The 15,919-nt window shown below is 36.7% G+C and overlaps 1 protein-coding gene across 1 annotated transcript in view; it reads right to left on the bottom strand.

Moving 5' to 3' along the window:
- Nucleotides 1–15,919, bottom strand: part of Itgb8 (integrin subunit beta 8) — a 71,185-nt gene that overhangs the window by 31,819 nt on the left and 23,447 nt on the right. Inside the window, exons 2-3 of the mRNA XM_028773207.1 lie at nt 13,871–13,956; nt 7,791–7,965 (exon numbers count right to left, since the gene is read on the bottom strand). Of these exons, the coding sequence (XP_028629040.1) occupies nt 7,791–7,965; nt 13,871–13,956 (261 nt within the window). The remainder of the gene's footprint in view (nt 1–7,790; nt 7,966–13,870; nt 13,957–15,919) is intronic.

Genomic DNA, 15,919 nt, shown 5'->3' with positions numbered 1-15,919 from the left:
AGATAAGAACAAATATAGAAAAAAAGGGTGTTCACTCATTTCCAGTTTGCTGCCTGAGTAGGAAACCCCGTGAATGTAGTGCTCTGAGTTCTACATCCCAGAAGTTTGGAAGGAAAAGTGAGGCAAGCATAATCCAGCCTCGTCCATTCTCCCAGTCCACTTTAGGAGCTGGGCTGCCTTCAGAGAGCATTTATTCCATTCACCCTTTGGGTCCATGCTGACAAGTACCAGTAGAAACATTCTATAATTAAAATGGGAAATTAAATGTAGAAGAACATCAGAAAACAGTATACAGGGCCAGATAAGAAAAAGAAACAGACACAGAACACAATTGAAAAGCATAGTTCATGCAGAAGGGTTTGAACTTAACACATAGGTCAGCATTTAAGAAATATATAAATTGTGAAATTGGTTTTCTTTTTTTTTTTTTTTGACTGATGACTTGGGCATATTGCTAAAGGCCTCGGGCTTTAGCCATATGGTGTTTTGATCTTGGTGGATCATTGTAGTTTATGGTGGTTCTGTCTGACAATGAATGACTCTCTGTTTTTAGAGATGATGCTAGATGTGTCAGTTTTTCAGCAGCCTGTGCAGGGAACTCAGCAAAAGTGTGAGCTGGTGACCTCAGTGAAAGGCAGTTTGTGCAGCAGCTGCAAAGGTTTCCTTGGGGGACTAAGGTATTGAAGGCAAATGCCAGCCACATAGGAGTCCTGCACTGACAAGATTTGTTCACAGCCTAGCCAGCAAAATCTTTCACTGGCTCAGCAAAGAAGAGTTGATGAGAAAGCCTTGGAGACCACTGTGACAGGATCCTGAATTATCTAGATGCTGGACTCAGCAAAGGTACCTGGATCAGTCCCCAACATGGGCTAAGACCTCAATAAGACAAGCTGTCATTTAAAAGTAAAACTTTCCTTACTTTGGTTATTAGTCATTTCCCAGGAGAACAATAATTGTTATATTTACATTTCCAGACCCCTGAACTGCCATCGAGGTTTTGCCAGTTCAGGCCATAGAAAGGCCACTTTCTACGCAAGTCACATTTTGCTTGTTAAGATGGGATCAAATTTGTATTACCAAGCCTTCACTGCCTGTGAACGTCAGGCACTACCCATAATGTGCTCTCAGGTTGCCTTTAGATTAAGCAGTTATCTATGTGGAGAAAAAAAAATAGCTATGCTTTTGTAATATAGAGAAATGTGTATAGATATATTACTTAAGACTCGTGGCTGTCACCACTGCAGGGTTGTTAGTGCAAGTAGCAATATCTTAACGCAAGTAGCAACTGTGGGAGATGAGCTATGCAGAGATAGATGTACTACATTCATATACTCTACAAACTGGCATATATTAGCCAATCAAACCATTCTTTAATTGAATGTTGCCCAAGTTACTCTTAAGTCCATTATTCACACGCAGCTATGTCCTTTGTCCCATTATAAGTGATTTTATAATGAGATTACATGGAAACTTTAGGATATCTAAATTATAAAATTCCAAAATGTCCTATTTAATTAAATATTTGCCACTGCCTAGCTTGGTGTTCTAGGGCTTGTCTTGTTTCCCAGGATTGCTACCAAAGGAACTATGAGAGTAACAGCAGAACTGTGCTGGTAGGCCATGGAACTCTGGACTGAAGTGGCAACACCTCATCCTCATCAAACACTTGTTGGTGCTATGCAGTGGCTTAAAACAAAGAAACTAACACTGGTGAGGAGGAAATGAGTGAGAGCTCATAACGCTCGATTTTTACTCCTACAAGAATAGCCCCCTGGGCCAAAGACATGGCTTAGTGGTTAAGAGCTTTAGCTGGTTTTTCACAGGACTCAGATTTGATTTCCAGAACCCACATGGTGCTCACAACCATCTGTAATTCCAATCCCAAGGGATCCAAAGCCCTTTTCTGATTCCTGAGGGCATTGTGTTCAAGTGGTGTACAAACATAAAAAATGGGTTCCATGGGCTTAAATCTTTGAATACTTGATGCAGCTGATCAGTTCCAAACAGTTAATGGAACTGTCTGGAACTGATTAAAATATGTGGTCTTACTGGAGGAGATATGTCACTAGGAGTAAGCTTTGAGGTTTGAAAAGACTTTCCATTCCCAGTTTGTTTCTCACTACCTTCTACGTGTGGATGAAGATGGGAGTTCTAGGCTGTTCTTATCATTAATTCCAATTAATGTTTTCCTTTAAGTTGCCTTGGTCATGATGTCTTATCACATCGACAGAAAAGTAACTAAGACAATGACCTGTGATTAATCATTTCTATTATTACTTTAAAACAAAATGGACTACTAGATATTGCAAAACAGTTATATTCAATCATATTTGATTTCTAAGTAAGGAGAAATTGACCTGGAGTTTACTTTCCAAATACTTACGAGGTAAGATGTGATGGACAACTATTAAGATTGAAGTTTACTAGAGAGTTTTAGTCAGTGTATTCTTAGCTCATGTGTAGTTGGTCATAGTCACCCATGTCATTTTTCTCTGAGTGTGGAGGATAAAGGACAATATTGATTATGTTGCTGGCATCTTTTTCTTACCAATCTCATGAAGAAGAATTTCTGGACAATGAGAGGGAGTTTCTGACAATGTTTTAGTTTTTGATCAAGTTCTTTGTTGCCATGGAACTCATGCTTCCTTTTCCTCGTTAGCTTCTCTTCGTGGAGTACAAGTGTATGTGAAGACTAGTGTGTGTGTGTGTGTGTGTGTGTGTGTGTGTGTGTGTTTGTGTGTGTGTGTGTTGTGTCTCTGTGTGTGTTGTGTGATTTAAATCACATTTTCTAACTAACTTTAGATCCCATCGCCCACATTAAACCGTCAAACCACTAAATATAGTTGATAGTCAAGGCCAACTATGTGGAAAATGGTTATGATTGACTATAATCTGGGGCTGACCATAACATTTCCTCCTTGGTATTTTCTTGCCTTTATGAATTTCTCCCCTCTCTTCCCTTCTTGGATCCTCTTCTTACCAGCTTTATATTTTATTGTTGTTTCAGACAAGACCTCACTATGTAGCTCAGATTGGCTTAAAACTCAACTCCTCCTGACTCTCTCTTCCCCGTCCTAGCTTTTGCCTACATTTTCCCTTATTTCACCTTCCCCCTTGGCCTTGAGCTTTTCCACAGACACTACCCCATGGATTCTGGGTTTGTTTGTTTTGTTTGTTTGTTTGTTTGTTTTTAAAGCTCAAAATTGTATATGTCCCTGCCTGCTTAAGGTGCTCAAGTAGCTAATTATGGCAGATCAAAGCACCTCCATCTTCATCTTAAGTCTAACGATACAAAACTGCTTATAAGTCCCCAGAAATACTCTGCAAACACATGCTTCCACGCCTGCTTTATGTTCGTTTTGGCTGTGGTAAGCTAACCTCCCTTTCCTTAGAGTAATTACTGCTTTAAGACACTGTTCTGTAAGCTACTTCTCCTGGGGCCAGGCTCAGCTTCCTTCTCTTGTTTTCTTGGCAACTGAATCATACTCTCATTTTAATGTTTTCCATATAATTGTGAGGTCCCAGACATAGCATCTTTATTGTCTTTCAATTTCTAAAAGTTACTATAAGACAGCTTTACACAGAATGATTATCTCTGTATTTGGCACACAGTGAAAACATATATATTACTGATTATTGCCATTATTTCTATTGGATTCTAAGTAAACTTAAGGATAGGAATTGCTTTTCATCTCTGAAGTCTTTTTATCCACCTATAATCTGAGAAGACCTAAAACAATATAGATCCAAAAGGAGAAAAGTATAATTATTGATGTATATAAATTACATGAGCACATAAGCAGAAACATGCAATTTATATGCATACTACATTGCAAATATTTTCTAAAGAACAGGGCATTTGAAGGATATAGTCACATTTCTTAGAGATAAATATATAAACCAGAATAACATGCTATAAATTAGCATTTAATTATAAAATAGGATATTGGCATATTAGTATGGACAAGCAAATCACACCCAAAACCCAAAGTTAAAGATGGTTAGAAATAGTAAGCCTATGAAAGATGTTCAAGCATCCTACTACTGTCAAGGGGAGGGCAAGAACAGATAGCTCATGGACTATTACATTGTGAATGCTGAAGACTAGGCTGGCTTAATCTGTAAAGGTGCCTGCTGCTAATGACACAAGTCATTATCACCAGAACTCATAGTATGTAAAGAAAGAACAGACTCTCACAAATTGTCCCTTGACCTCCCCTTATGAGCTATAGTATGCATGCCTATACACACACACACACACACACACACACACACACACACTAAATAAATGTAATATAATTTTTAATTAAAAATTGAAGACATTAAATAAGAAAGGAAGCTTGTCTCACATAAATCTAAGTGAACCTCATTTTTTCTTATGAATTTTATGAGAATAAATATACATTACGAATCTAAACAAATTTTCTCACCTTAACACAATGTTACCATTTGAAACTTGAATGTTTGCAAGGGCCCAGTATGTTAAATGTCTGACCCATCCTCCAGTGCTGGAGGTGATAGAACATTTAATAAAGAAGTGAAGCCAAGCTGAATGAAATTTCTCATTGGAGACATGTGCCTTTGGAAGTATATTTTGATCCTTGTCTCTTTCTTTTTGCACATGACCAACATGAAATAAACATGTCTAATCTTCATGCCATAACAAACAGTCTCATAGGCTCCAAAACAATGAAGTCAACTGATCATGAGTGGAAATGCTGATGTCATAAAACAAAAGAAATCTGTTCTCTGAAGTATTTTGTCACAGTGACATAAAGCTAATTCACCTAGCAAATCCACTTTTAGCAGTTCTAAGGAAATAAACTGGTTTGTTAGAGAAAGTGTATTTGAACTTAATTGGGATAATTGCACCCTTACTGAATATAATGTAACAGTGTTTATATGGAGACTTGTAATTGTCACAGTAACATCTTCTTGTTCAAGAATATGTATTCTTTTGTTTGTCAGGACACAGTGGTTCTTAGCAAATGCAGTCTGATTTTATTTGCTACAGTGAGGATAGACTGACTCACAACAACTAAGTATCTTGTAGGCCTACAGAAAATCTGTGTAAGCATTTGCATGATACAGGTATAACATGTTCCCTGAAAATCTGAATGAACACAAAGCACTTCTTACTATGTAACTATTTAGAACAAAGTACTTGTAGACTATTTCTCATTTAATTAGAAATTAAATTTAATTTTATCTTTATTTCTTAATTAGATTTACTAACAATATATTATTGTTATTGAGGTTTTATATCTATCAACATTTTATTTTAATGCTATATTTAACTTATTTAAATTTAAATTATTTAATTTTATTTTATGATTGCTTGTTTTGCTATCCTTTTGTTTGACTGTTCATTTTTATTCATTTCTTTTTCAAAGTAAAAGCAAACGTTTCCATTTTTTAGCACAATAGTTTAGCACAAGTTATATCTTATCCATTTGAATGCATTTTATCACTGTTATTCTTAGTTTATGATTAAAACTTTGATTTTATTTTTTGAGTCAATTTTAATGCAATGTGCTTAAAGATATGGATTGTGGAATAATTTTTAGTTACTGTAACAGGGTTCTCTGTGATTAATTTCTTAATATATTTTATAGACTTTAATATTTTACATATCAGTGTGATAAGCTGAATAGTACATGGAGACGTGCCTTGGGAAGTGATTAGGTTTAGATGAGATCATGGGGATGGTACTTCATAATGGGATTAATAATCCTCTGAGATACTAGAGAACTTCTTTCTACATTTTTCCCCTTCCTATGACTTTCCCTGTCAAGTCTGCTATATGAGGACTCATTAGGAACTCCTGTAAACCTGGCGAAGAACTCTCACTGGGCACTAAGTCTGCCTACACCTTGTTCTTGAACTTCCCCGGTGTTAGACATTTTAGCCTTTCTGGAACTGTGAGAAAAGATAACTCTATTGTCTGTATTACCAAATGCAAGGCATTGTAAGGTGGCAGCTAAACATACTAAAGCATCAATTTTTTAAGCTCTGCTGTTCCGTTATATAATTTCCCCCTTATTTCCTCGGGAGATATTGAAGGAAATGATTTTAAGCTCTCCTCGGATGAGCAACTTGTTAAGTCAAGTGAAGAGAGGTGACACAGTGATCTGTGGGATTTGAAGAAAGGCTTGGGGTAAAGACCATGGTAACATAATGTCTTCAAATGTAGGTGTGCTCAGGGAGTAACCCTGGACACAAATTATAATGGAACGTCATGTGTGTTACCATTCAGGTTTAACAAGAAAAGAACAAACACCAAGCAAACAAAAAAGCTCAACCTCATGAAGACTTTGTAGGCAAAGTTGTAAAATGCTGCCAAGATATGGAGACTGGTAAGAAACTGGGACTTTTAGAAGTAATCTAGGAGAGATTAGAAAACCTGAAATCACAAGGCTAGTGTAAAAACAGGTAGAGAAGAAAGTCATTAGAGGTGGCTGGACAGTAATAACTTCAGAAGGCTGCGTGTGTAGGCAAGGCATATATATAATTACTAGAATGTTAAGGGCAAATTTGACTGGGTAAACATTGTGGGACATTTGCTTTTTGGGTTTTTTTGTTGTTGATTGTTTGTTTTTCTGTCAATAATAAGTGGGAGGAAGAACTATAACCTTAACCAACTGAATCAGAATTCCTGTACTGGCTATGGATCTTTTTTTTTGTTTGTGCTCAAATGCTTCCATATTGAGTTGTTTCATTATTTGATATGGTAAGGAACCCAGTTTTAACTGGATGCTAGGAACATGTTCAGGGAAAGAAATAGACTTTAGCTGGTAACTAAAGAGTCTGAAGAAATAGTTCGGCATTTAGAGTAGATGAGAAGTATAGCAGAAATTATTATTATTTTTACTGTTATTATTAAAAACAAAAACTTTTTATTAAATTTAATTAAACTTATTAAAAACTAAAACAATATAGGACCACCCACAGTGAACTAATGAAGAGTCGAAAACAACTTAATATTACTTTAAACCAGTCTTCTAGCTCTGTGGTTTATATCTGTGTTCTTTGACATCTTGTATACAGTTCATATATTGAAATTCATGTACCTGGGACAATGGATGTTTTCCAGATCTATAACATATGTCAAACAGTGGGCCATACTGTGATAGAAGGGGAGATATCAGAGAAATGCATGAAGTAAAGTACATTCTAATCTCAAATGCCATGACAGAGCTGTCTAAGGTAATTATGATAATAATAAATGATAGTTTTGTTGAAAAGTTCATAGCAATATAAGTATTTATGGAGAATTTATTCCAGCACTCTGAGGAATGGAGAAAGAATATAAAAATAATATGTTCCCTTTCTGATCTTAGCAGGTACGACAGGTTTAGAGCTACCAGGCCATGCAATTATCAAATATACATGGCTAAAGGACAGAATCAACTCCTGCAACTTATTCTCTGACCTCTAGGTATACTGTGGCATGTGTGTGCCTATTTGTCCTCTACCATCTGAATAACTAAACGTAAGAAAAAGTTCCCTTTCTTCAGAGCTTCATTGGATCCAGAGTATAATTATATCACAGTGTGACTGTATTGTAATATCAGAACACAGAATTACAATAGGTTATAATAAGGTTTGTAGAGTGTCCCAGGTCATACAGTTTAGCCACAAACATGACAGGGACTAGAACCATGGTTCCTTGATCTGAACTCAGTAGATATCAACTGCTGTTGGTTGCATCATATTAATTGTGAACAAGTAACTAGGAGCTGGAATTGCAAATTAGAGATCATCACAGATTTCTTTGAAAATTGCCAAACCTGGATGCAGTTGGATTGAGACTTCTCCTGGTGTCACTTGTGTATTGATTTCATTCTCACTTGATGTTACTACATGCACAGACAGGTATTCTATCAAATCAACTGGACAGCCTTTGCTTATCAAATTGGAAACAGTATCACAACGTTCACTTCTTGATCCTCCTGTAACAAAATCCTATTTAAAAAAAAAAAAGAAATCACTGATATTTTTAGCAAATCACCTCTGTGACAACTTAATAAATTTACAATGTAAATATGACAAAGGAGATATTTCCCATGTAGAACAAATTAGGCCATCACGTAAATTAGCTGTATGCTTCTAATAAAACTATGGGCAGCTTTGTCAGGAATAAAAGTTTCACTTCTACAGTTCATTTAAAAATAAGAAAACAAGTTAATAAAGAGGAGAGTTTAATCAAGCACTTTAATTGTTATTGACTGAGCTCTGTAAAATTACACCAGTTTCATTCTTTTTAAACATCTGACTTTGGAAAGACAGACTTAAGAAAAGAATTAGTCCAAGTAGACAATTTATTGTTTCCACATGTGTGCCTTATGTCTCAAGGAACCCAGCTGGCATGTCTATTGTATACTGTTGTGCTTGGGAGATGAGAGCAACTCCTTCAAAATCACATGACTACTCATGAGTGTTGACAACTCATCTAAGAAGGAATTGGAATTCTAGCTTCTTAGACTATCAATTTTTGCAGCTTGTATACAAAACAGCCTGTAAATAATTAGATAAACCAAGGAAGATGCTTGTGATGATATAGTAATAGACGATTCCAATTCAGGCTTTCCTGATTTTGCATCTAAAGTTAAACTTTCCATAATCATTCAGCATAAAATAGTGGCTAGCTTAGGATTAATGAAATATGATTAAAAGTTAATTTGTTCTGGCTGAGATAAAAAAAATACTTCCATTTTTCACATGATTATTCAGATTTAGTACTTAAAAGATTGGAAATATTTTACTATGGATAATGTTTGTCTAAGTTATTTATTTGAGATAGTTACATGTGAGCTGAATATTTGCCCAGTAATCTTCCTAGCAGAGCTATTTTGGCCCAGCATTTAATCACTTCACCTCTAAGTTATATGATTCAGGGAATTTGATATCTAGTTAATTAATTATTCAGCAAAAGACTGTTGAACAGATACTACAAGATAATGATTTTTCTAAGTGTTAAGGATACAGAGCAAGGCAGGTAGAGTCTTCACTACTGAAGTCAACAGATCATGGATGAATTCAGTCACTAATCAGGAAAATATAATTATTATCTTATATATGGGAATAAAACTTAGGGGCATGAGAATGTTGTAGGGTTTATAGAGAAGCAGAAATATAAAGTTTAAATGATAGGCCAAAGGTGATATCATTAATTATGAAGAGTGATATCCCCAGCACCAGGGGGGAATGACTAGATAGTATCATAGTAGGCAATATAAAACATTAAAAAAAGTTATTTTCTCAATTTAGAGCATGGCTTAGTAAATTAAAGTAAGTGGGACAAATGCAACCATTTGTCTGTTTACATAGTTTGTGTGTTGAAATGCCCCATTTTTAGGTTATGGTAGAAGAATGTACAGCAGAGACTGTGTATGGCTGCAAGTGCTAATGGTTTACTGTTTGGTCTTTACAATATTGACTAATAATTAGTGTATGGCTTTCACTGGTGATCCAAACACAGTAAAGAGGGAAAAGGCAATTTGCCCTTCTTTCTAATTAAACTTTCCAAGTGTTTGCTAAGTGGTATTGTGGAAACAGGCACATTTAAATTTGCCTTACAGTTAACCTTCACCTAGATTTTAATCAGAAGTTTAAAACAGTTGTAGCCTTTACTTTTATCTAAATACATCATATCAACTGGTAAAATCTACAACTACCAGCCAGATACAGTTCAAAACTGCTTGGAGTTCCTTCAAGAAGTAGGCAGTAACTGGTACAGCATGTATCACAGTTCCTCTAGTATGCTTCAGGTTAGGTGGAGGACTCTGTTTCTCTTGGCACGTGGACACTGAGCATGCACAAGGTTTACTACTTGTTGCATTTACAATTCAGATGTCACAACACAAAGGGCTACAGTCATTTTCCAGACAAAAAGTCCCCAAGATCTCATATCATGCAAAGGAAATAAAATATAAACAGCTCTAATCTTCCTTTTCATCCTGCTAGAGTGTCTGAACGCAGGTGTACAGAATAGAGAAGATGAAGAGGTGGCTAATTTCCTGTAACTATACATCAAGCTATATGCCATGTGACCTTTAAATGTCAAATAGTTTTGCTAAACTAGCAAAATCTTCTCAATTGTTTTGCAATGTCTGAATCAGAATGGTGGTTTTTAGCCCACTATAAGCACTAAGTCAGAAAAGCATTGCCAACCGACCAATTATGCTTGAAAAGGAAAGAAAAGACTCTTGCCATTGCGGCTTACTTTCCATTTGAAAGAAAAGCAATTTGAAACCACACCCTTTTAATTTCTTGGCAGTTTATGTCATTTTAATTTCTTCTAACCCTTATGTTTTACTTTTTCTTCAAGAAAAATACTGGGGAACTCAAAACTCCAAGTTCCTGTAGCTAGGGTCTGATGAGAATGAGAGGCCCAGGCTGAAGTCTCTGCAGCTTTTCACCAGTTGCCTCTTCTGTGCATTAGCATAATACTCTGGATATATAAACAAAATGCATTTCCCCTCTACTGAGTGTTTTGGGCTTATAAAGTCACCAATCTGCTTGGAAATTGAAGGATCTTATCACCTCCATTTAGACAGCAAATGCCCTTGGAATCCTAATCTGTGACGACTGTGGTTTCAAGTCAGGCACATCCTCACTGTGGTTTTATCAGCCAAGATGGAAAGAAAATTGCTCAAAACAATATGTCTCCTTTTAGGGATGTTAATAAGAAACACAAATGTTAACTAGATTATATTAACAAGGTGCTTTCTATCTCAAATGTTTTCTAATGGTTTTCTGGAGCATGGAAGGAAGGGAAAATGGAGATTATGAATTAACAGATTAAAATGTCACATGTGAATGCAAGCAAATTGAATATGCACTGTCTACATTCATAGTGACTTTTTGAGGCAGAATTTTCATCAATTTTTGACAATTTCATACATCAATTTATTCCCTCATTTATCTCCTTCCACCAGTAATGCCTTCTCCTTTCTACAAATATTTTTACCTCATTCAAGTCTATTTGTTTTGTTTTGTGACCCATGGCTGTCTTTGTGTTCATGTATTTGGAATTATCTACTTTAGCCTGATGGGCTCACCATTCAGTACACAACTAAAGACAATGACTGAACCTTTTCAGGACCTTTCAGTTGCTAATTTTTTTGGCAGGGAGAGGAGAGCCCATCCATAACTCATTGTTACAAGACCAGTCTTAAATTCAGGTCCAGTGCAGGTAGCTACAGCTGCGTTAAATTTCAGAGTGCAATGCTGAGTCGTTTTTTAGTAGACAGAATTTCTGAGCATCTCCCCTTATCTTCCAACTCTTATATCTTTTCCACCACCCTTTCTTGGGTATTTCATGAGTCTTATAGGATGTGGTATTTTGATTAAGGTACTTTTTATCCATTATCATCATGATCAGAAATAACCTCCTCTTTCTTTCCCTCCATCTTTTCTGGCTGAGAAATCAGAGCCACCAGTGATATCTGTGTCTATATAATGGATGATTTTACTTCTTGACAATATCAGACTGCTTGTCCATGCAGGTATGTGTGGAGGCCAGAAGCTGATGTTTACATGTCTTTTTCCATTACTTCTCCACCTAAGTTTTTTGAAATACGGTCTTTCACTGAATCTGGAGTTTGCCATTTCAATTAGACTGTCTTGCCAGCAAGACCCAGGAATATGTCTGTTTCCACTTCCCAGTGGTGGATGTGCACCAATACATCTGGCTTTCATGTGGATGATAGGTGTCCTAATTGAAATCCCCCTGCTTGTACAGCAAGCACCTTTCCCCACTGAGCCATCACTTCAAGTCCTGGTGAAATTATTGGCACAGTCAGCTCAGCTCTCTAAACATAAGTAAAATATATATAGTCACAAGTCCTATATCTTAAGCAATGTTCTATGTCCTGTGCCATATATTACTTCATTACATATTGGTTAAAGTGTGGGGTAGGCACAATCAGAATTTCCATTTTAAAGATTGGGAAAAACGTGATTTAAAGGGATGAAGTAACATAGTTTGTATAGTTGTTTGCATAGTTTACAATTAGAAACCATTGGAACGAGGGCTTAAATTGAACTTGGTGTCTCTTTAGTCTTTGGTGTCCCTTTCTAAACATGAATCACATTACACTATAGTGTAAGAATAATCTTACAAATATCCAATGTTTTCATCAAGGTCCCTGTTTTCAGGTCCAACAGTTGACACAGGTTCCTTCTGTTCCTCAGCACACCCCCTGCACTAGCCTTCTTCCTTCTGAATTCCAATCCCTTGGCACACTCCCAAGTTTCTGCTTCTGTGGGCAGACAGATGGGTATTTTCAGAGCTGCCATTTTTCTTCCCTTTTGTACCAATCACAGCTGTGAGGAGGAGTGGTCTCTCTGGAACCCAATGTCACACTTGGCTGAGAACTACGCTTTGAAGCATATTTCTGAAAGCTCACCCCAACAACTCCCACTAAAGCACTCAGCAGCTGAAGATGGCTTGGCACAAAGAGCAAGGCTCTCTTTAAAGTGATGAGTGGAGTATTGGCTTAGGGTCAGGAAAACCAGGCCACATCCCTGACACAGAAAACCCTACAAAGGCAACTCCATGTTCAAGGCTGTAGAGATGAGTGAGGAAAGAAAGGGATGCTTGGAGACTGGAAAGACTGCTGCCTAGTCTTTAGATCATAGGACTGATGATCTTGGACTAAGAAACTCTGGAATCTTCCTTTTAATGACATTGTCTGACTTGCTGGGTGGTGACAAAGTACTTCCTTGTTAGTTAATGATGTCTGATTTTTCCTATGATGGAGCTCAGAGAACACAGGAAAACTTGAGACTGTCAGCAGAAAAGGTAGCTTTTATGTATGGCTGTTGTATGTGAATCCCTTACACTGTAGTCCCTGACTTGTTCACAGGTCAGAGTGATATCCATCATCCCTGCTACTTCTCAGTAGTCTTTGTCTTCCTGTTGCATTCATGAGGAGGGAGAGTGAGAAGGAAGGGTGACAAAATGATGGGAATTTAGTTGTTGAGATAAATTAGAGGAAGTAAAACTAGAGATTCATATTCATGTTAGGCAGACGTCTCTGAAAGCCCATTGGTTGCAATGCCCAAAAGTTGCATAAGTAACTACAAAACTACCCAAATAACATCAAAAGAAATTCCATTGTAGCAGATGGCACCTTGGGGAAAACATTATTTAGAGATAGATACCACTGATTTAAGATTTCAAAAACCTCATAAAACAACTTTAAAGCAAGAAAAAAAATGACATTATAATTTTTACTAAGAATTTTGTTGGAATTTATTTCTCCACACAGAATGCAAACATTAACTTTTTAAACAACAGTGTATTTTCACCACTCTGTAGGATTTAAATGTACACAATATTTTATGAACAGGTTCAAGTATAAAAATAAAGACATCACATTGTCTATAAGTAACAAAAATGTTATACAATGTTAAAAAAATCACTGAATTCTTAGTATTTCATATAAAAAGAAGCAAAAATGAACCAATGATTAATCCTGCTTTTCTTTTATGAGCAAGTATTAAAAGAGCAATCAAACTTAGGATATAACTTTATGCTGCAAGTTGCAGCAAGAATCTTGTAACAAAGTCTACTGAACTATCAACATTATTATATGTTTGCCAAGTTTTTCTATAGAACAGATGGAAAGCATAAATGGTTTACACTCATGTCAAAATTAGCACACTTTTTCTAACAAAAATATTACAATTGATTTTATATTTAGTCAGATAAGCTGCCTTCCCACAGAAAACCAAATAAAGTTTTCCTAATGCTCAGCAATATCTTTCTTGATCCTAACGCATCCTTAAAGTACAGAATATTGGGGCAATGAGATCAGGCTAGAGAGGAAGTTAAGGACAAACAAACAAAAACAAGACACACCTCTTGAACACACCATCCGCATTCCGGACCCAGCTGAAGGCACCTGGCACAGGAGACCACATTTGCAGAGCCACATCTATTGTGTTCTGAAATTCAAGTTAAGATGAACCATTAGGCTTTTTTTTTTTTAAATGATGGAAAGTGAACACAATTCAAATTTCAGTTAGAAAAGTGAAACAGGGTCACCTTTAGTTAGAAATAGATAATAATGTATAATTGCTGTGGAAAGCATTAACAGGCATTGAGATAGCTAACATTTAATTTTCTGAGAGAAAGGAGGAGAATGGAAATATGACCTTTGTTGAATCTGGGGATTTACTGAAGGTTGTGATGCACTGCAAGGGGACCTTTTAAAATTTCTGTTCATTGAAGTCATAGTTCATAATCTCTGAACTATGCAGGTACTATTCCTTCTGATGGCTTTCATGTAAAAAAAAAAAGAGCATATCAACAGGTAAAGGTACACTGAGTCACAGTGAGGGAAATTTCTGAGACGTAATCTTGATGGACATTTAAAGTAGTTCCAGTCAAAGTAAATTGTGTTAATACTATTTTGTGTAATGCAGATCTAGATGCTGTGGCATAATTCAGTATTTTAGACAGACAGTGTTTCCATTGAGTAAACCCTTTAAGCTAATTCAATGTGTGTTTTTTTTTTTTTTTTTTTAGATTGGATCAATTTGATTCCTATGCTGGGCTGTATCTGAGTAGATAGTTGTATCTGAAAATTGCCTTTATTACTCCATGTACCAAGTTCTTGATGATAAAAAGGCTCATTATGGTAAAAATAGACACAGACTCTAATACAGAATGAGCATGTATCAGTTTTTCTTTTGTGTAGTGATCCTGTAGTTTATCCTTTAACCTGAGATGGCCTACAGGCACTGAAAATCAGTCATCTCCACTTTACTCATAGGCTCACAGTGAATGAGATGGACATCAAGGTTATGAGTCACTTACAGTTCAGGTGGGAGAGAATACAAACACAGGGGATTTCACCAAATTTCTATGGGAATGTGGTGAGGATAGTTCTCTCTACTTTGGAGCAATGCAAAGAGATGGGGATGCGGCTCTTAAAATACTGTTCTATATTGTGTCATCCAGTACTTTCTTTGTCATCTTGGTTCACATATTCTAATCTGTATTTCTCTCCTTAAAAGTGTGTTCAGCACTGAAATATGCATTCTTATGAACATAATTACGTGTGACTGTGAGAATTTACAAGGATAGGGTCCATCAAATTCATGTTGCAATTTTTCTTCTCTCTTTCAACTTTCCTAAACATTTTGGAATCCAGGGTGAAACCGCTCTGACTTGCATGTGTCATAGCCCAGGTGTTGAAGTGGGCAGAGTGGGGGTGGCAACTACAGTAGAGAGGTACTAACTATAGCAGAGTGTCAGGCTATGTGCACCCTCCCCTGTGCACCCTCCCCTGATTTCCTTAGGCAGGCTCTGCATTAAGCCTAGCATTCTCTCTCTCTCTCTCTCTCTCTCTCTCTCTCTCCACACACACACACACACACACACACACACACACACACACACACATCTCACATCTCTAAGAGTTTTTCACTGATCTTCCTAGATCTAGTCTAGAATTCCAAGAACTAAAAATAACTTCTGTTTTGGGCTCCCTTCACTACCAGCTTAGCCATCTAAATATGGAGACTCCCTAGTCCAAATCATCCATCTGGCTTAGTCTGAAAAAAAGAAAACCCTGCTTAAATAATTCTTAAAATATTCAGAAGACGGAGTGACCTTTCAGTTTTATTTCCAGAAAGAAAACCAAAATGGGTCTAGAAATCAGGCACACTGGCAAACTCTTATGCATTATCCATCTCCAATCCAGTGGTTGAGGTGGGGCCCTTAGAATGAGACTGTGTCTGAGATTCCTCCACTCTGAGACTGTAGCCCTTTTAAAAGAGGCTTCTCTGTGACTACCCCCTTTAGCCTTCTTGCTCTCTGTCACAAGAAGGCAGAGGACGCTCACTAGGCACAGAATGACTGTTCTTCTATTATGAGTTTCCCAGCCTCTAGAGTTGTGAGAAA

Source organism: Grammomys surdaster, unplaced genomic scaffold, assembly GCF_004785775.1.
Source record: "Grammomys surdaster isolate TR1022 unplaced genomic scaffold, NIH_TR_1.0 223, whole genome shotgun sequence".
In the NCBI taxonomy this organism is placed as follows: domain Eukaryota; kingdom Metazoa; phylum Chordata; class Mammalia; order Rodentia; family Muridae; genus Grammomys; species Grammomys surdaster.
This window is presented reverse-complemented; position numbering and strand designations above follow the sequence as displayed.